This window comes from Xenopus tropicalis, chromosome 2, assembly GCF_000004195.4.
Source record: "Xenopus tropicalis strain Nigerian chromosome 2, UCB_Xtro_10.0, whole genome shotgun sequence".
NCBI lineage: Eukaryota > Metazoa > Chordata > Amphibia > Anura > Pipidae > Xenopus > Xenopus tropicalis.
The window spans coordinates 3,530,889-3,553,373 of NC_030678.2; the positions used below are offsets into that span (position 1 = coordinate 3,530,889).

The 22,485-nt window shown below is 40.7% G+C and overlaps 1 protein-coding gene across 1 annotated transcript in view; it reads right to left on the reverse strand.

The window, feature by feature from the left end:
* Nucleotides 1-10,650: 10,650 nt before the first annotated feature.
* zbtb20 (zinc finger and BTB domain containing 20) overlaps nucleotides 10,651-22,485 on the reverse strand; it is a 118,864-nt gene continuing 107,029 nt past the window's right edge. Inside the window, exon 5 of the mRNA XM_018091373.2 lies at nucleotides 10,651-20,741. Coding sequence (XP_017946862.1) covers nucleotides 20,053-20,741 — 689 coding nt within the window. The 3' untranslated portion in view covers nucleotides 10,651-20,052. The remainder of the gene's footprint in view (nucleotides 20,742-22,485) is intronic.

The following is a 22,485-nucleotide window of genomic DNA, read 5'->3' on the forward strand; positions in this document are numbered from 1 at the left end:
TATCAGCTACTACGCTGGATTTATTGGGGGTAAAAAGTCAAATCTTGTTCTAGTCGGGGAGACTTTGCCTGTTGTTTCCAGCTGATATGTAAGGGAGTAAATCATGATGTAAAGGGGATATAAACCCAACCATGATGCTGATGCTATAAAGTTTACCAAAGAAAATAATTATAGATGCAAGAAAATTCCCCACTGAGAATTCTACTGATCAATAACTTCATTATAAATGCAGAAGAAGTGACCAATGAGAATGCTGATTCCCAGCACTGTGTCAGGCCCCTTGCTGGTACCTTACATATAGAGATAATGATGGCATTTTCCCGTCATTATATGGCACAGGAATCAGACATGGGGATAAAGGGACAGACTTGTTCAGTGCTGGGAAACTGTGAGTAAATCCGGCTCCCTGTTCTCTGTTCCTGCAATTGGAGTTGGGAGCAATAAGCACAGTTTCCCAGCACTGAACAAGTCTGTCCCTTTATCCCCATGTCTGATTCCTGTGCCATATAATGAGGGGAAAATGCCATCATTATCTCTATATGTAAGGTACCAGCAAGGGGCCTGACACAGTGCTGGGAATCAGCATTCTCATTGGTCAATGCTTTTGTGTAAATATTTTTTTCCTTCAACCCCCATAGAGAACTGGGTGGAACCTACAAATGATCCCATTGCGACTTACATACATTTTGCGACTTTTTCGTATTTTTTTCGATTTTTTCGGCGTCTTTACGATTTTTGCGTAAAAACACGATTTTTTTCGGCGTCTTTACGATTTTTGCATAAAAACGCGAGTTTTTCGGCGTCTTTACGAAAGTTGCGCAAAGTCACGATTTTTTCGTAGCGTTAACACTTGCGCGCAAAGTCGCGCCTTTTTCATAGCTTTAAAACTTAAAAGGTGCGACGTTTCGCGCAAGTTTTAACGCTACGAAAAAAATCGCGACATTGCGCAACTTTCGTAATGGCTACGAAAAACTCACGTTTTTACGCAAAAATCGTAAAGACGCCGAAAAACTCGCGTTTTTACGCAAAAATCATAAAGACGCCGAAAAAAATCGCAAAATTACCGATCAATACGAAAAAAACGCAATCGGACGCATTCGGCCCGTTCGTGGGTTAGTAAATGTGCCCCTATGAGAGAAGTTATTGTTCTCCACAACTAGACCCAATAATGCTCCATACATCAGACATGGGTGAGATTGACAAATACTATGCGGCAGCAGCGGCAGCGACATTTAATAAATTTTCAAAATAAATCTGAAATTTAGCCCAATTGCTGAACACGATGGACCAATCAGATTTCACTGGGTTTGAGTTGATTTTTCACATTTTCAAGAAATTTTTTGAAATTCAAATATTTTCAATAAATCCGCACAGTCACATTCAAATTTTTAATAAATCTCGCTCCTCAGTTTTAATAGTTTTTTTGGGTGTCATTTTTTTCTTTTTCTCTCTTTGATTTACAACCACAGTTTATAGGAATGCACCAAATCCAGGATTCGGTTTGGGTTTTGGCCAAGATTTGAACTTTTTTCAGAAGGATTTGGATTTGGCCCCACCCACGCTCCTGGCTGAACCGAATCTAAATCCTAAAAATCATGGGACTTTTTCTCATGTAAACAAGGAAGTTACATTTTTTTTCATTTTTTTGTTATGTTTAACCCTTACATGACCTAATTAACATATGCTAATTCGGTATTTGGCTAAATCTTTTACAAACGATTGTAAACGGCTGATTAACGAAAAACAGTATTGGGTGCATCCCTAATAATAATTCGATAATAATTTATCTGTAGTGAATTTGTCCCATTTCGTTTTCTAATAAAATTCGCAAAACACCTAGAAAATTGGCAAAATGGCAAGAAAATTTGCAAAACACCAAGAAAATTCACGAAACGGCAAGAAAATTTGCAAAACGCATTTGTCGCGCAACAAATTTTTTTTGACGTGCAAAATATTTTTCCGCAGCAAATTTTCATGGAAGTTTCACGAAACAATGGTGAAATGCGGAAATTCACTGTGAATCCATGATTGCTGAAAAAATTTGCTTATCACTATTTACCTGTTACCCTGAGTGGCAGTTGGGGCAGAAGGAAAGGCGGCACACAGAGAATATAAATATTGTTACTAGTGATGGGTGAAATAATTTTGCCAGCGAATTCACAGTGAATTTCAGTGTTTGCTGAGGAAAAATTCAGCACGTGACAAAATAATTTTTTTTAAAATTGCTGCGCAATGCAACTATTTTTTGATGCATGAGTCAAAAACACCCAACATTTTTTTTACTCATGCGTCAAAATTTTTTGGTCGCGCATCAAAAAAATGACCAGCGCCATTTCACGAATCTTTCGCAAGATCGGGAATTTTTCTGCAAAGCAAAATGGGACGCATTCGCTCATCACTAAGGGGCACATTTACTAATCCACAAACGTCCGAAAAGCGTCCGAATGCGTTTTTTCGTAATGATCGGTATTTTGCCACTTTTTCGCAAATTGTCGCGAATTGTTCGAGCGCTCAATACGAAAAAGTCATGACAATTCGCAAAAGTCGTAATGGCTATGCAAAAGTCGCGACAATTCACAAAAGTCATAATGGCTATGAAAAAGTCGCGACAATTCGCGCAAGTCGTAACGGTTACGAAAAAGTCGCGACAATTTACGAAAAAGTCGTAACAGCGACGAAAAAATTGCAAAAAATACGAAAAGGTCGCAAAATGTTCATTTTCCAATCCGAATTTTTCTCATTCAGATTCGGATTTGTGGATTAGTAAATCAGCCCCTAATTGTTACTAGAGATGGACCGAACCCACTTTTTTCGGCTGAAACCCAAACCCACCCTGACGGATTCTGCCCAATCCCAAACCGAATCCGAATCCTAATAAGCATCGCGTGCAGCGCTCAGTGAAAATGTTTCTCCCCTGACCATTTCGGAAATGCTCATTAGCATATGCTAATTTATGCTTATTAGGATCCGGATCTGGTTTGGCTGAAACCGAATCCTTCAAATATAGCCTGGATTCGGCCCCAATCCTGAACCAAATCTGAATTAGCATGTGCTAATGAGCATTGCTCAATGGAAAAAAATTTGAATGCTCATTAGCATATGCTAATGTATGCTAATTAGGATTTGGATTTGGTTCGGCCGAAAAGGAATCCTTCAAAAAAAAAAAGCCTGGATTCGGCCCAAGTCCCAAACCGAACCCGGGATTCAGTGATTCCCTAATTGTTACTCAGTAAATATAAATGTAATGATGTCATTGTTGTGTCATCGCCGTCACAAAAACACTCACAAAAAAAAACACAAATTCCTTTTCTTTTTTTTTTTTCTTTTTTTATTGTTATTATTCCTTCATATTCAAACTTCACAAACAGTGTGAATGTACAATACCTCAGAAAGTGAAACTTACAAAAAAGTGCTGGTAACATTGAAAAAAAACAAAACAAAAAAAAAAAACAAAAACAAAAAATAAAAACCCCCATTCTTTAGCAACATCAACACCTCTTTCACACGGAACAGAAAACTTGTAAAAGTCGTTTTTTTTCTTTTTCGTATTTAAGGCGTAATACTTCTGTATAAAGTATATGCAAGAGATAAAACTTTCACAGTATTCAAAAAATGTCACAATAGTAAATATAATAGAATATTGAAGCGCTACAATTATTTTCTGTTTTTTTTTTTTTTTTTGTGATTTTTTTTTTCCTGTTTAAATAACAAATACGAATCACAGGTAAATATGGGTGAGAAAGATACGAGGCGAATGATAGGTGGGAGTCAGGGGACTGGCGAGATGTGTGTAGTATTTCTATAGTTTAAAGCACTTGATAAAAAAGGCGAATGCAAGTTTTTTTTTTTCATCTTTAAATTCTTTTTTTTTCTGTTCGTTTATTTTTCCATTTTTGAGAGAAAAAAAATAACACGGAAAGAAAACATAAAAAAAAGTAACAGGAAACGTTTCCCCCTGTCTCCGAGCCGCTGGCTTTGCCTTTAGTAGGGGGCACAATACACGGCGACGCCACAAAATAACAACTATCAATAGTTTCCGACAATACAGATGTTTCTATTAATGGCAGTAAAAGAATAAAAACCAGGGCTGTTCATTCATTTTTTCAGATAGAGGATCTTGCCCTTCTCTCTGACTCATTTCCTGTTATAAACTACTGAAAGGAAGTAGAATAATGTGTAATAGAAAACTACAGTTTCCTGCCTTTCTCTCTGACTCATTTCCTGTTATAAACTACTGAAAGGAAGTAGAATAATGTGTAATAGAAAACTACAGTTTCCTGCCTTTCTCTCTGACTCATTTCCTGTTATAAACTACTGAAAGGAAGTAGAATAATGTGTAATAGAAAACTACAGTTTCCTGCCTTTCTCTCTGACTCATTTCCTGTTATAAACTACTGAAAGGAAGTAGAATAATGTGTAATAGAAAACTACAGTTTCCTGTCTTTCTCTCTGACTCATTTCCTGTTATAAACTACTGAAAGGAAGTAGAATAATGTGTAATAGAAAACTACAGTTTCCTGCCTTTCTCTCTGACTCATTTTCTGTTATAAACTGCTGAAAGGAAGTGGAATAATGAGTAATAGAAAACTAGTTTCCTGTCTTTCTCTCTGACTCATTTCCTGTTATAAACTACTGAAAGGAAGTAGAATAATTCGTAATAGAAAACTACAGGTTCCTGCCTTTCTCTCTGACTCATTTCCTGTTATAAAGTACTGAAAGGAAGTAGAATAATGTGTAATAGAAAACTACAGTTTCCTGCCTTTCTCTCTGACTCATTTCCTGTTATAAACTGCTGAAAGGAAGAGGAATAATGATTAATAGAAAACTACAGTTTCCTGCCTTTCTCTTTGACTCATTTCCTGTTATAAACTACTGAAAGGAAGTAGAATAATGTGTAATAGAAAACTACAGTTTCCTGCCTTTCTCTCTGACTCATTTCCTGTTATAAACTGCTGAAAGGAAGTGGAATAATGAGTAATAGAAAACTATAGTTTCCTGCCTTTCTCTCTGACTCATTTCCTGTTATAAACTACTGAAAGGAAGTAGAATAATTCGTAATAGAAAACTACAGGTTCCTGCCTTTCTCTCTGACTCATTTCCTGTTATAAACTACTGAAAGGAAGTAGAATAATGAGTAATAGAAACCTACAGTTTCCTGCCTTTCTCTCTGACTCATTTCCTGTTATAAACTGCTGAAAGGAAGTAGAATAATTCGTAATAGAAAACTACAGGTTCCTGCCTTTCTCTCTGACTCATTTCCTGTTATAAACTACTGAAAGGAAGTAGAATAATGAGTAATAGAAAATTATAGTTTCCTGCACAGGAATAAAAAAAAAAGGTCTAAAATGTGGACTTTTGAAACAGCCGTCTCCATTCTTTTACATAGGTGGCGGTTACGCAGATGAGTAGCGGTCACTCCAGCACTTTCATATTATAAGGTGCTCAAAGTAAAACAAAAAGTGGCGCCCAGGGGCGTCACAATAAGGTGCTTTGAATGAAATTTTTTTGACTGATAATTTCAAGCAGACCTCCCCGCGCCTCTATGAATCTGGACACGGAGTGGCGGTACTAAGGGCAAAAGCCAGCGGTCGGGCATTTCTTAGTAAATACCACTTACACAAAGCACTGATAGCGGTCGATAATTTCCCTCTGCGCTAAGTCTCTTCTCATTTTAACCAAATGTAGTTTTTAAATACAATTATATACATGTTTAACACACAGTTTACATAAATGCATGTATAGGCTATATATGTATATACAGATGGACATACACACATATATAGGTTATACATATTGATATATAGCGTATAAGCCCACCAGTATAAAGAAAAGAATAAAACAACGGTACCGGAAATAAAAGCTAGCTCGGGGGAACGCCAGCTCATTGGCTCGCTGGGAAATGCTGAACGACCAAGAGCCATAGATCAGCAAGAACTGACGCGCCATTGGCTGCCGGCCGGCGAGCTAGTGAAATGACGCAACTGTCTTGTTTTGTAATGTTTTGCCCATGTTTTGAAATCGCTCCTGTAAAAACGCACACATTCTATTCACTTCCATCCTTGAGCCTCCTGAAATATTAACTGAAAATAAAAAGGGGGGTTATGAAATAACGCCGTCAATCTGCCCCAGTTGAGTGACCCATAGCAACCAGGTACTTGCTTTTAGTGTATTATGAGACCAGATGGAGCTTGGTTGCTATGGGTTACTAAAACACTGGGGCAACGTTGCTCTTGTTATAATATAACCCCCAAATTCTGTCCTCTGCATGCATGATGGCTGGTTATTGTTCTTGGTTGCCCAGTTACCATGATCCTGTTGGGGAGCACATGATCCCCTCGATGGAGGTTCCGTGCCTCTCCCCTGGCCTATCTGCTTGTTTTTGTTTAGTGAGGGAAAACGTGAAGCTGACGTCTATTGCTTGCGGGAGGAGGTGATAAGCAGAAGCAATGGACAGACCCTCGGTGTCAATGGCGTCCATAAACCCTTCCATTGGTTAATGAATATTGCACATTGTAGGTCTGTGAGTGGCACTAACCTTGGGGGGGGGGGGGTCACTATGTAGAAAGCACTATCTAAAGCACAAAAGCTCAATGAATGGGCTGTATGATGTTTATTCTAGCACCATTGTTGTATGGAACGTAGCACCACGTAATACTGTATCCCACCGATCACTCTGGCCTTTTTGTGGCCAAATCAACAGGGCGATGGTTCATTTCTACAATAATAATACCTTGTTGGTTAGATTCCTATCATAATTCATTCTATCCCGAACCTATGAAGATCAACTCAAACAAATAAAGCTTGACGTAGCCTATGGGGTTTGTAGTCAACCGACTGGAAGGGTTGATGGCTGCCATTTTACATTGGGTGCTCGTGGGTAGATCCAATGGACAGAGATCATAATATCCATTATTCAGCCTAAAACTGATGGCATCTCTCCATGGATACCCAGCTGTAGATGTTATATGGCCATAAGGCCTTCTCCATTTCCATTCTGGGTTTGGTTTTTCCTCATTTGGAAGGAAAAGAAGGTAAAAACAAACAATTGCGTGGACTAATGAAAGGTAATATTCAAGTCTTTAAGAAAGGCAGTTTTCACAGTGAAGAAGAGACAGCAAGCTGGCAGTGAAGAAGACAGCTCTCCAACCGTTTGTTGAGTTGCACTGATTCCTCCAACACAGGAGGGGGTCAATTTGAACCGTAACTGTGATGGGAAGCACTACATGTGGGAACTGGATGGTATTACTCATAATAGCTGTCGGGTGTTGGCAGCTGTGGTAAAACCCTGGGTCCGGCAGAAACGGGTGAAAGGAAGGAGCGAAGAGGAAAAGGCCAGCGCAACCATACGGCACTCTCACTCACACTGAAGGATGAATGGGGTTAAGGCCTCATTTTATGTTCCTACTCAAAGTAAATATTGCAATAGAAAACCGAAATACTCAATGCGCAAGATGGAGACACCTTATCCTTAGATTGTAACTAAAAGTGATGGACTCACGCAGTCATACGTAGCTTGGGCTGGCCGCTTCCGCCACCCTTCCACCGCACTCTAACCGTATCGTTCTGCCGAGAGTGTGTAGGAGGCGGCACCGGTTATTGTACAGAAGCAGAAAGGAAGGCACATAATCTAAACTGAGCGGTTGCTATAGGAAGTCCAAAAGCAGAAAGGAAAAGGAATCCAATAGTCTCTCTCTTTAGTTAACGTTCTCCTTGTGTCTCGGTCGGACCACACTCGGGGGCAAGGGGAACGGGAAACGAGAAAGGCTTCATTTTCCTTCCAAATGTGAATTTGGTCTCAGAATGGAAGAAGAATTCAAGGGCTAGAAATAATCTTCTGCTCATCACCTCCAACGTATTGAGAAACTTGTGATTAACAGAATGGTGTCCCCTCATTCTCCCTGAGCTTCATCAGGAGTATGGATATTGTTCTGCTATAAACCAAATGCCAACCTTCAACCTGTCAATCTTTCTCACACCCCCTGGGCGCCCAACTGTGACAGGGTGCTGGGAATTCCCATCCAGCAGTAAAAAAGTGGGGGTACAAGTCGCTGCCCACTTCCTCCTCCCCCACCAGGGACCGGAGGTTCTATGGAAGCCAGGACATATTTACATTACTCAGGGATTACGTAGGGATCCATTACTGACTGAGGAACATGGAAACAATAGGAGGAGTTTTAGATGCTGTAATTGTTCTTCAGTTTTGTATTTTTTATAATAAATCTTTCATTTAATTCAGGAAATTAGTCGTTTTTATTTTATGCACGTTGTCTCGATTCAGAACCTTGGCAGAAATTATTTCATAAAATGAAAAATTCAACTTTAATGTAAATAAATATCTGATTTTATCCTGAACTACGGATGTAAAAATGGATTTATAAAATATAAAGTTTGCTATGGTTAATAATCCATCTGGCAAAGGGGAAGTCCCAACATCTGCCCTTGAGAAGGAAGTTGCCATTGGGCGGAATGAGGCCAAATGGACAGAGGGTGTGGCCAGAACTCTCCTAGGAGAAACACCTCTCAGGTAAATTAACAAATAAATTCATACCCTGCTGTCAAATACTTACATTTGAAATGACCTCAATTAATCAAATACAAAAATAAAGAACAACAAACTTACCCGGGTCACTCAAAAAAATGTTTTAAAGATAAAATATCAAAAATTATTTTTAAAAATGAAATTCCAATTTTAACGGTTTTTTTTTTCTAATTAACATTTTTTAAAATTTCTTTTTAGAATTATTACCAATATTTGAAAACAAAAAAAAAAATCTTGAATTCAGGTTTTATCTAACATTTTTTTTTATAACTGAATAAAAAACCCAAATAAACAAAACAATTACAAACTTACCCGGGTCACCAAAAATTATTTTTTTTAAAGATAAAATATCAAAAGTTATTTTTAAAAATGAAATTCCAATTTAAACTTTTTTTTCTTTCTAATTAACATTTTTTAAATTTCTTTTTTAGAATTATTACCAAGATTTAAAAAAAATCTTGAATTCAGGTTTTATCTAACATTTTTTTTTATAACTGAATAAAAAACCCAAATAAACAAAACAATTACAAACTTACCCGGGTCACCAAAAATTATTTTTTTTTAAAGATAAAATATCAAAAGTTATTTTTAAAAATGAAATTCCAATTTAAACTTTTTTTCTTTCTAATTAACATTTTTTAAATTTCTTTTTAGAATTATTACCAAGATTTAAAAAAAATCTTGAATTCAGGTTTTATCTAACATTTTTTTTTATAACTGAATAAAAAACCCAAATAAACAAAACAATTACAAACTTACCCGGGTCACCAAAAATTATTTTTTTTTAAAGATAAAATATCAAAAGTTATTTTTAAAAATGAAATTCCAATTTAAACTTCTTTTTCTTTCTAATTAACATTTTTTTAAATTTCTTTTTAGAATTATTACCAATATTTGAAAACAAAAAAAAAAAATATTGAATTCAGGTTTTATCTAACATTTTTTATATAACTGAATAAAAAACCCAAATAAGCAAAACAATTACAAACTTACCCGGGTCACCAAAAATTATTATTTTTTTAAAGATAAAATATAAAAAGTTATTTTTAAAAAATGAAATTCCAATTTAAACTTTTTTTTCTTTCTAATTAACATTTAAATGTTTTTATTCCTTTCTTGAATTCAGGTTTTCTTTTTTTTTTTTAATAAAAAACCCAAATAAAAAAACAATTACAAACTTACCCGGGTCACCAAAAATTTATTTTTTTAAACATAAAATATCAAAAGTTATTTTTAAAAAATGAAATTTCAATTTAAAAACTTTTTTTCTTTCTAATTACCATTTAAAAAATATATATTTTTTAGAATTATTACCAATATTTGAAGACAAAAAAAAATCCCAATTCAATTTTTATTAATTTCAGGTTTTATCGGACAGCTTTTTTAAAAAATTGAATAAAAAACCCAAATAAACAAAAAACAATTTGAACGTTTTTATTTTTAACAACAACGTAAATTTTTGATACTGATATTTTTCAAATGTATTTATGGAAAATGCAGAATTTAAGTTTGGCTTCCATCGACCTCTTCAATTAAATGTGAAATGATTTAGAAAATATTTTCATTTCCTGGGGGGGAGGAGCAAGATTGAGAACAATTTGGAAGATTCTTATGAATTCAGTATAAATGGAGCTAAAGGGAGAATAAGGGGACACCATCACTTCAATAGTAAATCTAAGAATGGGAAACTGTTTAACCTTTGAGCCCAGTGTTTCTGACATTTTATATAAATAATATTCTTCTTTAAAAAAAAACCCCAAAAACAACGTGAAAACACAACGATCCCTTTTCTACTTCCTTCGCAACACAAAATTAACAGCAGTGGATACAAATATTATCGTAACGAATACAAAAACTCTTCTGCCATCTTGAACACTCATCGACAAATCAGCTTTAGTATCTCGGAAGTGCAGCATATCCATAAGGGCAAACATAGATTGTTTCTTTTTTTTTTTTTTTTGATTTTCATTTTATTCTCATTTTTTACATTTTTTTTTTAATTAATGCCTTCACCAAAGAAAAAAAAACAAAACAAAACAAAAACAGTCTCATACCCATAAAATGCATTCAAAAATAGAAAATTTTACACAACAAAAATATGTTTCCTTCCATTTTTTTTTCTTAAAGATTCTTCACAAACAGAAAAGGTAGAAAAAAATCTGACATTTCTGATCAACATAATTAAAACCAAGGGCACAATTTTTTTTCTCCCTAAATACCCCCCCTCTCTCTGTAAATGAACCCTTTGATGCATGGCAAGCTGGCAAAGAATTGTTGCATAAATCAGGGGATGCCAAGCTCACACCCCGACAGATGTTGGACACTAAAGGTGAAGTATTGGGGGGTTACATTGGGGGGTAACATTATGGAAGCTGCTGAGCCGGGTCAAAGACAACACAATTCCAACAAAAACAAATATATTTTTGCCAATAGGGTCAGATTTAAGGCTGGGAAGAGATTTCGGCCCAAGTGGAGATATTTTTGTTCTGCAGCTCGTACGGAACCGCAACGGGGCAGAATCTGTTGGGAACAGTAGACCATTTACCGAAAGTAGATCCGTCTCGTTACTTATAGATCTTTCATTTTGTGGACGTAATTGCAGCGCTAATTCTGTGCATTGCTCTACGTTAAGGCCCCGATCAATATTGTACTTTGCACGAAGGACTAAGCTAATAGGCTCTCGTAAGAACATGAATACGATGTTGAATTCATTACAACCAAATCTACATTGTTTTCAATTTGCATATCGGTTAAAACCACATTTTAGCTCCTATGAATGTAAACTTTTTGACCCTGCGTATTCACAAAAAGAAAAAACAAAAACGCTGGTTGAGATTTGGTCCACGAAATTTTACCAAAATTCTTTTAATGTCTTAAACGAACCCTGGATTTTGTGCGGTAATAGGCCACTACTGCGCAGGTACAATATAGCCGGCTGCTACCCTAGTGGCACAAAGGGGTAACTACATATCGGAGGCGGACCTTTCATAGCCAAGACCTGTTTCCCTTTTATATTTTTACCATTGGTTGAAACATATGGGGACTTTCAAAGACTGTCTCCTCCCAGCAAAGGGCAACTATTGGCTCCTCGACCCTCGTGAAATTGCATTTTTTTTTTCATAATAAATAACGTGAACATTAGTGATGAGCAAATTTTTTCGGCAGGTATGGATTTGCAGCGAATTTCCGCATTCCACCATTGGTGAATTGTTTTGCGAAACTTCTGTGAAAATTCACAGCGGAAAAATTTGTCGCACAGATTTTTTTTGTCGCACCAAATTGGGCGCGGTCACATAGAAAGGGCGTGGCCGCGTCAAACCGGGCAAGGTCACGGCTAATCGGGTGCAGTCGCGGCAAAAAAGGCGCAGTTGCGGCAAAAACGGGTGTGGTCGCGACAAAACAATATATGTGGGCAACAAAAAAAAATCACGCGACAAATTTGTTTCGCGAATTTTTCACCGTTTCATGAATTTTCTTGCTGTTTTGTGAATTTTCTTGCGAAGCAAAATGGGACAGATTCGCTCATCACTAGTGAACATCGTTTACCTTCCCGCCATAAACTATTCCCAATGGAGATTACATGGCAATACACATTGCACAGCAGGATATAAATCTGTTGCAGATACAAACTACACGTTTTCTTGCTCCAAAAACAAATACAAAAATGTAACTGAAAAGCGTAATTAATATCGAGTAGTACTGAAACCCCCCCCCTAAGAAATGGCGGTTTAACCAAATATTCAGATAGATTCGCTCTTTTTTATTCTTTCTTTTTGGTCTACAGAAGAATTAAGAAATACACATGAATTTAACATTGAATAATAATAGAAAAAAGTTGGATACTGCGTGTAATGGATAAATATGAAGTTGGTGTTAGTTAGGGGCACAGATAGAAATCTGTAGACAGGTAGGGAAGGGCTGACTGCCAGCAGCACCGCTATAGCGCACAAAGGGCGTCGAGTCGACATTCAGTAGAGCGGCGGTGGTGGACACGTTGACAACTCGTCTTCTATATTCATTGTTATTTTTACATTTAAGTGCTCGGAACATGAAAAATCATCGGGGGTAATATTTTTAGATTTTTATTTTGAATCAAAACTGGTTTATTGCCACTAATAAACTTTCTGAAGTCCAAGAATCGAGTGTATAAAACCTCCCAGATTCTTTCCTTCCCACCAGTGGTCCAGCACCAGACAGCAATTGCAGAAAACATTACCAAGTTGGCCAAGCCACGCCCCCGCCCAACCCACAAACAAACCTAAATACAAAACAACGATTTCCCCGTTTTTACACGGGAAACAAAAAAAGTGCAATGCTTCATGGTTAGTACACGAACGAACTTCTCACAGCAGATGCCAACAACATTGAACTCACCCCCATTACGGGTCTGTAGAGTTATAAGGCTTCCCCATCTACCAACGTTGGGAAGAGGAAGATTGTAAACCAAAGCAAGCAGTGGACTGGAGCAAAACGGGTTCCGTTAGTGTGATTATCCGATCTTTTTATTCTGATACTGGCCAGTCCATAATGGACACAACGGTGCAAGTTGACGTAGGTTGGACATGACCTACATACAAGGTGAAGGGAGGACCTTGCGCATTGAATACACATGAAAGCTCTCGACTATAGACATGGCCTCCATGTCCCCCCAAGTCTAGAGCCTCCTGTAGCGTCCTTTCTTTAATTTGGCTGCTCCAGTTGATAGAACTTGTTTAAAGTCTAGTGCAAAATATCTAATCACAGCATTGCAGGCGTGACGTCCCATCTTTTTTACCTTGGCAATTGCAACTTTTGCCAAGTTTTGGTGGGACCTTGCAGCAAGCAGGCGTCAGCTTATGTGTTGTCAAGAGAAGCAGAAGACTCAAAACTCTATTGAGCGATTATTACTAATTCAAATATATACACAGATGTAGAAGCCACATAAAATAAGAAATAATTTACAACTAAAACCCTAAGCCTAGCAACGTATTAGTCTAGTTCTTCTTCAGTCTGAACTGGACGTCTACACGGACGGCCGTACGTTCCTACGGCTTCCTACAAACTCATCTTTATGAATGATTTATGGTGCCACGGCCGCGCCATTTCTCAAATGGAATCTACAACGGCCTCTGACACAATTTGTATATGTACTTGGAAGCCAAAGTTCTGACATCTTAAGAGCCCAAATTAAGCAATAATTAAGCAACTATTCAAGCAGTTTCCTCCTTGTAGTCTAATGTGGAGACATGTTACGGTATCCCCTATGGACAGAAGACATTGACCATGGATAACACTTTAATAATCTGATTTGGTCTGGGAAAACCCCCCAAAATCAACGCCAATTCTACATCACTGGCTCTAGATTTCATGTTTTTGTGATGGATATGCCAAAGCCTTTCAAGATGGGTTCCCAACAACCTCATGAGAAATGTTTCCAAAGAATTTCTTAGGGCAGATATTTGGAAGGTTGGGTATCTAGGGGGGGGGGCGTCTAGTACAAAATAACTTGAAATAACACAAATCATCAGAGTCGGAGCCATAGGTAAGTGCTCATCACTAGTCTCCACATGATAGGAAGCACCATCGTACAACTGCAAATTCCCAACTGGAAATCCCAAACGTGCAGAAGAAAGGCCGATATGGTTCTGAACGTTAGTCCCTTAGTTCTATTGCTTCTCTAAGGCTAAGATGGCGGAACACACATGAACGTTCCTCTCACTCAACAACCTTTTTTGGCCTTCTACAAAGGTACAGATCTATAGGCTTCAGCATGGAAGGAGTCCCGTCTTTACATGGACATATATAGTATAAGCTTAGTAAAGATGGGATAATATGAAGGAAGGCAACAATTTAATAATGGGATGATGGGAAGGAAGGCAATTGGTTAACGATGGGAAGGAAGGCAACAATTTAATGATGGGATGATGGGAAGGAAGGCAATTGGTTAACGATGGGAAGGAAGGCAATTGGTTGATGATGGGAAGGAAGGCAATTGGTTAACGATGGGAAGGAAGGCAACAATTTAATGATGGGATGATGGGAAGGAAGGAAACTGGTTAACGATGGGAAGGAAGGCAACAATTTAATGATGGGATGATGGGAAGGAAGGAAACTGGTTAACGATGGGAAGGAAGGCAACAATTTAATGATGGGATGATGGGAAGGAAGGCAATTGGTTAACGATGGGATGGAAGGCAATTGGTTAAAGATGGGAAGGAAGGCAACAATTTAATGATAGGATGATGGGAAGGAAGGCAATTGGCTAACGATGGAAAGGAAGGCAATTGGTTAACGATGGGAAGGAAGGCAAAAATTTAATGATAGGATGATGGGAAGGAAGGCAATTGGCTAACGATGGGAAGGAAGGCAATTGGTTAACGATGGGAAGGAAGGCAATTGGTTAACGATGGGAAGGAAGGCAACAATTTAATGATAGGTTGATGGGAAGGAAGGCAATTGGTTAACGATGGGAAGGAAGGCAACAATTTAATGATAGGATGATGGGAAGGAAGGCAATTGGTTAACGATGGGGAGGAAGGCAATTGGCTAATGATGGGAAGGAAGGCAATTATAAGAAGATAGATGGCTAGGAAGGCAGTCATTTGTGGTTCACCTAGGAAGATTTTTCTGCAAATGGGTTAATAAGATCCCAGATATTCTGTTATTTCCAACCCCCCCCCCTTCCCTCCAATCTCCGACTTGTTGTGCTCTTTCCTGGTTTCCGCTGTCTCTCGGCCTGTGCAATCACGTGTCAGTAGTGCAGTGCAGTGCAGTCAAATGTAGTGCAATATTGAACTCAACAAGAAACAACTAAAGCCTCAGAGCAAACACACAAACGCCAGGGAGCACTCGCGGAAGGAGACGGGACGACTGGGAGGAACGTGGCGCATCCCCTGCGGAACTCAATGGGAGATTCCGAGCAGCATTTCCGCCCAAACCCTACAAACAGTTGCGTCGCCTTTGCCTTGGGATGTTGAATTTTTATGCTCCATTTCATTTTAGAGCTTAAGTGCTTTTTACAGGTAAATTACCCAAATTTGTATTTCATTCCAGGCATTGACCAACACAACTTCATTAGACTGCAGGGGGATTTGGCAATCAGTATAAGCAATGAATGTGGGACCTCTCATCTGACAAACCACAGAACTCTCTATAGGCCAAGGGGCCGGCCAATAAGATGGGTCTGATTAAAGCATCAGCATCACTCTGTGTAGTAGTGCAAACTCAAGTCTCCTCCCATTGGCAGGAAAAAACCCACAATGCATCACCAAGGGCATTCAGGGAAACCATAATACCCCGCCAAGATTTATTCCTCCTTTGTAGACACGGGGCTGCCATTGCATTGTTGCAATCCAATATGGAAACAAACGGGATGGAGATAATTAAGGTTTCCCTATCAGAAAGTTGGGTCACACTCAACAGAACCAGAACCCTAATCTGGATCTCGACTACTAAAAGTGCCTTGCTGTGTAGAGGTTCAACACCGTCCCCCCAGGAGCAGCCGTATGTCACAATGCTTTGTATGCACCCAAGTTGGCACTCAAGGGCCCCACTGGCACCTCAGCACCTGTGGTTTAATGGGGTCAATGGTCCCTATGGGCCTGTGGTCTCACTCAGGAGCCACTCTAACATCTATGCACCTGATTGGTTACTGTCAGAACCTGCACTGGGGCAACTGGATAGTCGCAATTACTAGATGATGGTTGAACCCCAAAGACAAAGCCAAGGGACTGGCACTAGTATAACGTCACCTTAGAACTATTTTGTGTTCTATGTGGGCAATTTTATTCTAAGAACATTTGTATTTGGCCTTTGTTGTGATTTTTGAGTTAACAATTTGTCTTTCAGCCTATTAGACAGCTATCAGGTTACTATGGAAGGAGGGGAGCCTGGGGTGGCCTAGCTTTGCTTAGTGTAATACAGAGTGAATCCCATCATGTGAGCTAGAAATGCCCCGCTAACATTCATACAAGGGACTCCAGGCTGACTATTTGCCCCAAGCTTACACGGGGCACAAGAATAATTATGGCATGGGAGTTGCATGTAACTGGACTCACTAGTATTCTTGGGTGGCTATCAATCTCTGACCTGGCCACATGCAGTTCTAGATCTCCCCATGGGGTACTGGGTGTAAATGTGGGGCATGGAAGAAGTAACACAATTTAATTGGTTATGGACCTCCACAAACTGGTAACATTGGAATATAACCATTAACAGTTTCTCAAGCCAACCTTTGGGGCCAACAGAATCCAAGCTCCAACCAATATCTAATACAATAATGAGAGAACGGCTCTAGAACCTGCTCTGATGCTTCCCAATTACTTCGGCCTTTCACAATACTCTACTGTTTTTATCTGACGACAACCATGTCTCCTCCCCTCTTATAGTGTTATAATACCCGTGCAAGAACCCAAACGGAAGTGAAGGGAGGCCAGGGCCCAAGAGAACTTGCCAACTGAAAACGGATATTAATGGAAACCTCAAGTAACTCCACACATACCATCAGGAGGAACAAACCCATAACATGCACAGAGTGATCCCATAAAAGTGCACGGAACCGGAAAGCTTCTGTTCATACACTGGATTGCTTTTGGATTAGCTTTAATCTACCCCCATCTCTTCCCAATGAACACCTGGGGGGTACAGATTACCAGTTCCCCCAAAATCTCTCCCAAACTGAGGTCTGCAGGGTCGGACACCTCTCAATACATAACGAGCACAAAACCAGCCCAATGGAGCAGTTACCCCACATGCAACTTGGTTTTGAGTTTGTACGTCATGAACACCCAGGGCAACAAACAGAAGTCCAGTTTGGCTGTAGGGCAGGGCGCCCTACAGGGGCAATTGCCTTACAAGACGCACAGAACATATCCATCAGTGTGATAACTCTCATTAATACCCATGTATCCAAGCTGATCTTGAACAGAGCGTTCTGATTCTGTGGGATTATTTACTCAAGCAGCAGAAGAGCTCCCCCCATTATATATAGAATAAGAATATGCTGGTTCCCATTTACCACCAATCATTCATGGGGCAAGATTTTGACCCCTATAGTAGTACAAAGGGCAACAAAAATACAAATGCAGCAGTATGAGTGGCAAAGTGCAGCGTCAATGCAAGCGCCCAGCCAAGTCGCCCTCGGGAACACAAGCCGAGAAGCTCCTCGGGGGCAAGGAATTCAGAAGCAGGCGTAGAACCGGCAGGGTGGAGTACGGAACCGAGCAAGCAGAGCTCTGAATCCGACTCCAAACCATTTATATCCATATAATCCATCTACCCCTTCATGGCCACATTCAGCGTTGGTTTCATATAATCTGCCCCAACTTTCATAAACATTATTGGAACCCGACGTCACTGATAACTGATGCCCCCCCGTCACAAAGAGACGTCCTAACCAAAACGTACAATTAATTTGCCTTAATCCTAAATCCTCAATTTAATGATCTTTGTAGCAAGGGGTAACGAGTAAATGACTCCTACAGACGAGACATAAAAAGTGCTGGATACTGAGACTTGTCTCCTTTATACCTAGATCTAGAACATCTAGAACAATAAGATGGGACTTGATGAGAACAACTGCCTCTTTTTGCCAAACTAGGAACGTCTATGGCTGCCAGAACAGAATTTTTCCTGAAGATTTCAACTTTCACCCCTGTAATACACCTTTAAATAAACATCTCCCCATTGGTCAGGAGAAAGCCCTTATGACAGGGTATCTCCATAAACACATTCGGACACTCTTCTTTTGCCACCAGGCTGGGTTGGAAAGTAAAAAGACTTCCCCCTAATGGACAAGAATTGCCAAATCCCAATTCTGGTGGCCAAGGGCTTCCAAGACAAGTTGTAAATAATGAAAAAAAACAGAATTGTGTTTCATTCAAGGCCAAGCTCACAAGCTGGACTCCATCTGGAGTAAATGTGACAGACTGGCTCCTCCGTCCCATGTCTCCATAGTTATGGCTGATCCCTACATACCCAGGTGACTAGAGGAGGATCCTATTTGGGAAGCCCTGTAAAGATATAGAACCCCAAGTTCTTCTCAGTGTACGACCTTGGTGGACACACAACGACAACAAAATGCTCTTTTTTTTATACAAATTGAGTGCCCTGTGGCCCCTCTCTGAAATACACGCGACGCCGTAATGACGAGTTCATCAACACGCCACATTCTTAAAGCTGATTTCCTCGGAGTTTGAAGATTGGACAGAATGTTGAATTTCGTTGCACACGTATGAACGTGTGCAGGGCGGGCCCTTATATACACATATAACAATGCACCCCCTAATGGCAGTAAAGTCTCCTCTAAACTCTCCAAGGTTGTGTTTTTTTGGTAAATTTGGGATATTGGAAAACTCAGCATTACGGTGCGTCTGCGATTTCAGAAGGTTCACAGTTGTACAAACCGTCGGCTTTGGCCGCCATTTCCCACTCACCCTTTGGAAGCCTCCCAATATAATGACGTTGAAGACCTAAAGTGAAGTTTCTCCAGTTCAGCCCTATAGAAGAAGGTACCAAACTATAAAAGGTTAGGTTGGATCTACCCACGTGTGATCGTCTCTGACATATTGGTTGCGTGTAGACAGTATTTATGGTTAGCGTGTCCTTGTCCCACCACCAAGCGGGAGTCACCGACATGAATACAATATGAGTTGCTCGAACATGTTTTCTTCATTTTGCCCTTTAGTGTCTTTATGTCGCTCTTGGTTCCTTTACAGCAAGTGACAGACGGCTGCAGATGGTTTCCAAGGGAACAGGAGAGGAGGGTTATGGGTAACTGGGCACAATGGACCACAGCAAGAAAAAGAAAAATGGCGGGCAGGTTCTCCGACGCCCATTCCAGTCATAACTGCGGTTGCCGGTGTGTGTGCGCTCATCCCATCCTCTCGGAATTGCCCCCTCGTCTCCAAAACCACCCCCCTCGTAATAAAAAAAAAAGCTCAAAAAAAAAAAAAAAATACACATAATGCCGCAAAAATAGGGAAAAAAAGGTGGCGCAGTTTGTATTTTCCTGTGATCCGGGTGCTATGGAGTCTCGGTGCGTGACACAAAGGGTGACAAGCGCGGGGAGAAATGAACCAGAAAGAGAACACTGTCGGGTTAAGAGACAGTCGGCCTTGTTTAATATCCGTTATATTATTGGTTGTATTGTAGTGCTCTACACAAGTGGAAAACGGGTCTTTTTTTTTTTTTTGTGGATTTTGTTATTTTTTTTTTGTTGTTTTTTTTTTAAAGAAGGGTTGTATTTAGAGGCCAGTAGCTTGAATTCCAACCAGTAGAATTCGGGTAAATCTACCAAGCCTTAAGGCCACCATCTGAGGGAGACTGGATCGTCATATATATACGCAGGTTATATACCTTGATATATAGAGATATATATATTAACCCCACTCTCCGGAAATGTAATGTACCAGCAGGCAATACAGTTCTTCATGTAGTAGAAAATGCCAAAAAAAAATAAAAATAAAATAAAAACAAAAAACCTTAAATTTCTAGTGCCATAGCTTTTTTTGTTTGTTCGTAAGAATGGACGATATTTATCCATCAGAAACGTGCATTCTCATGTGGTCGTTAAACTGCTCGATTTGGTCAAACTTAGTTGGACAGACTGAGCAAACGTACGTTGTGCCCTCGGCACCGGTCGCGACACCGCCATTGGGAGGCCGCGGGGCTAGAACGGGGCCGGGGGTCGGGGAAGGCGTGGGGGGGTGAACCAGGTTTGGGGTTGGTGCTAAGGCAGAGACCAAGACTGGAGCTTGTACCAAGGCGGAAGCCGGTGCTAAGACTGGAGCCGCAGGCAAGACTTGAGCGTTGGCCAAGACAGGGGTTGGAGCCATGTTGGGGGTCGGTGGCAATCCCTGGCCGGGAGTGGTACCAGAGATTGGAGCCGAGCCCAGAGGCTGAGCTGAACCTGGGGCTGGAACTGAGCCTGGGGGTGCAGCGGTGATTGGGAGGCTGGCAGTGCCGTTGGTAGCGCTGTGGAGGGCCACGTGCCTTTCTAGCAGGGTTTTGTGGGAGAACTTCTTCTTGCAGATGTAACACTCGTAGGACTTCTCCCCCCGGTGAAGGCGCATGTGGACGTTGAGGGAGCTCTTCTGCGTGAAGCGCTTGTTGCAGATGCTGCACTGGTAGGCCCTCACACCGGTGTGCGTTACCATGTGTTTGATTAAGTAATCCTTCAAGGAGAAGGAGCGCCAACAGATGCTGCACTGGTGCGGCTTCTCCCCTGTTGGGTGTTGAGAAGAAGAGAAGGAACACGTTAGAACCGGGCAAACGTAATAAGGAACATAATAAGGAACATCGTAGCATAAGTTGCACCTTGAGAAAACTGTTAGGCTGGGGGAGTCCCAGTCTCTTATAGATGTCCCTCGTCTAACAAACCAACTCCGGCACAAGTCAGTGATGGAGAAGACACAACTGGCCAATAGTAGGGCTGAGGGAGCCCCAGTCTGCTAGTGATATCCCTCGTCTAACAAACCAACTCCGGCACAAGTCAGTGATGAAGAAGGCACAACTGGCAACCAGTAGGGCTGAGTTGTTTGCAACAGGAAAAAATGTTGAATTGAGGGAAAGAAGTCTATCAGAGGTGTCTTGGAAAAACGTTCTATGTGTATTCTACTGTTGCTTAGACAAGTCCAGTTTCCCTGCCCATGGAACAAGCCAACAGCCTTTGCTCCTTTCAGAATCTAATACCCCGACTGGGGGTAACCAACAGTTAAGCCATGGTTCTTAGGGGAGACTCAATCTAATAAACATAGGGAAGCATTTTGGGCCCCCAGCCATAGGAACCTCTGAGTTAGACCCAGGGTCGGACTGGGGGGTGTGAAGTCCACGGGGGGGGGGGGGGCTCCTTGGGGCCCCTGACCCTCAGAATAAGTAAACAGAAAACTGGTAGGGATGGTATCCACGTTCCCAGCCCTTTCCCCCACGGGGACTTCTAAATGAAAGAGCTTTAGGTTTATTCTGATTAATAAATTAATATTCCGCAACCTCAATTGTTTCCCGGCTGCAAGCAACTCAATCCTGCTGTTTGGTACTTGGGTAGGGTAGTCTGGGAGCTCAATAATGTATACACAGTATCCTCTAGGTCTTGTAACCCATAGCAACCAATCAATCGCTTGGTTTCAAACAGTATATGTTATACACTCATTGATTGCTAAGGATTACTGGTCCTGAAGCAACTGCTATTTTAAGAAGCAGAAGCAGGAGGCTTTAGTTTCCCTTTAAAAACCACAATATAAATCACAGTGACGGTACCAGAGCCCTATGTGTGAGTTACAGGCAGTGAATATTCACATTAATGTACAGAAATCTGTGATATTCACCGCGGCGGCTGTTTCCCTCTCTGCATCGGCCAATAGAATGCTGGCAAGCGTCCCTCTCCCTATATTATAGCGGCCTTGGCACGGCGTCCCACCATCCGGCTCCATGTAGAGCCCACCTGTTCCCTACATCTCCCACCCAAGCCCCCCATGCTGGGGAGGGTACAGGGAGTAGTGCAACTAATCACTCACATTCTATAGATTGGGGCTCCATGTAGCCTACTGGCCCCCCTGTTCCCTACATCTCCCACCCAAGCCCCCCATGCTGGGGAGGGTACAGGGAGTAGTGCAACTAATCACTCACATTCTATAGATTGGGGCTCCATGTAGCCTACTGGCCCCCCTGTTCCCTACATCTCCCACCCAAGCCCCCCATGCTGGGGAGGGTACAGGGAGTAGTGCAACTAATCACTCACATTCTATAGATTGGGGCTCTATGTAGCCTACTGGCCCCCCTGTTCCCTACATCTCCCACCCAAGCCCCCCATGCTGGGGAGGGTACAACTAATCACTCACATTCTATAGATTGGGGCTCCATGTAGCCTACTGGCCCCCCTGTTCCCTACATCTCCCACCCAAGCCCCCCATGCTGGGGAGGGTACAGGGAGTAGTACAACTAATCACTCACATTCTATAGATTGGGGCTCC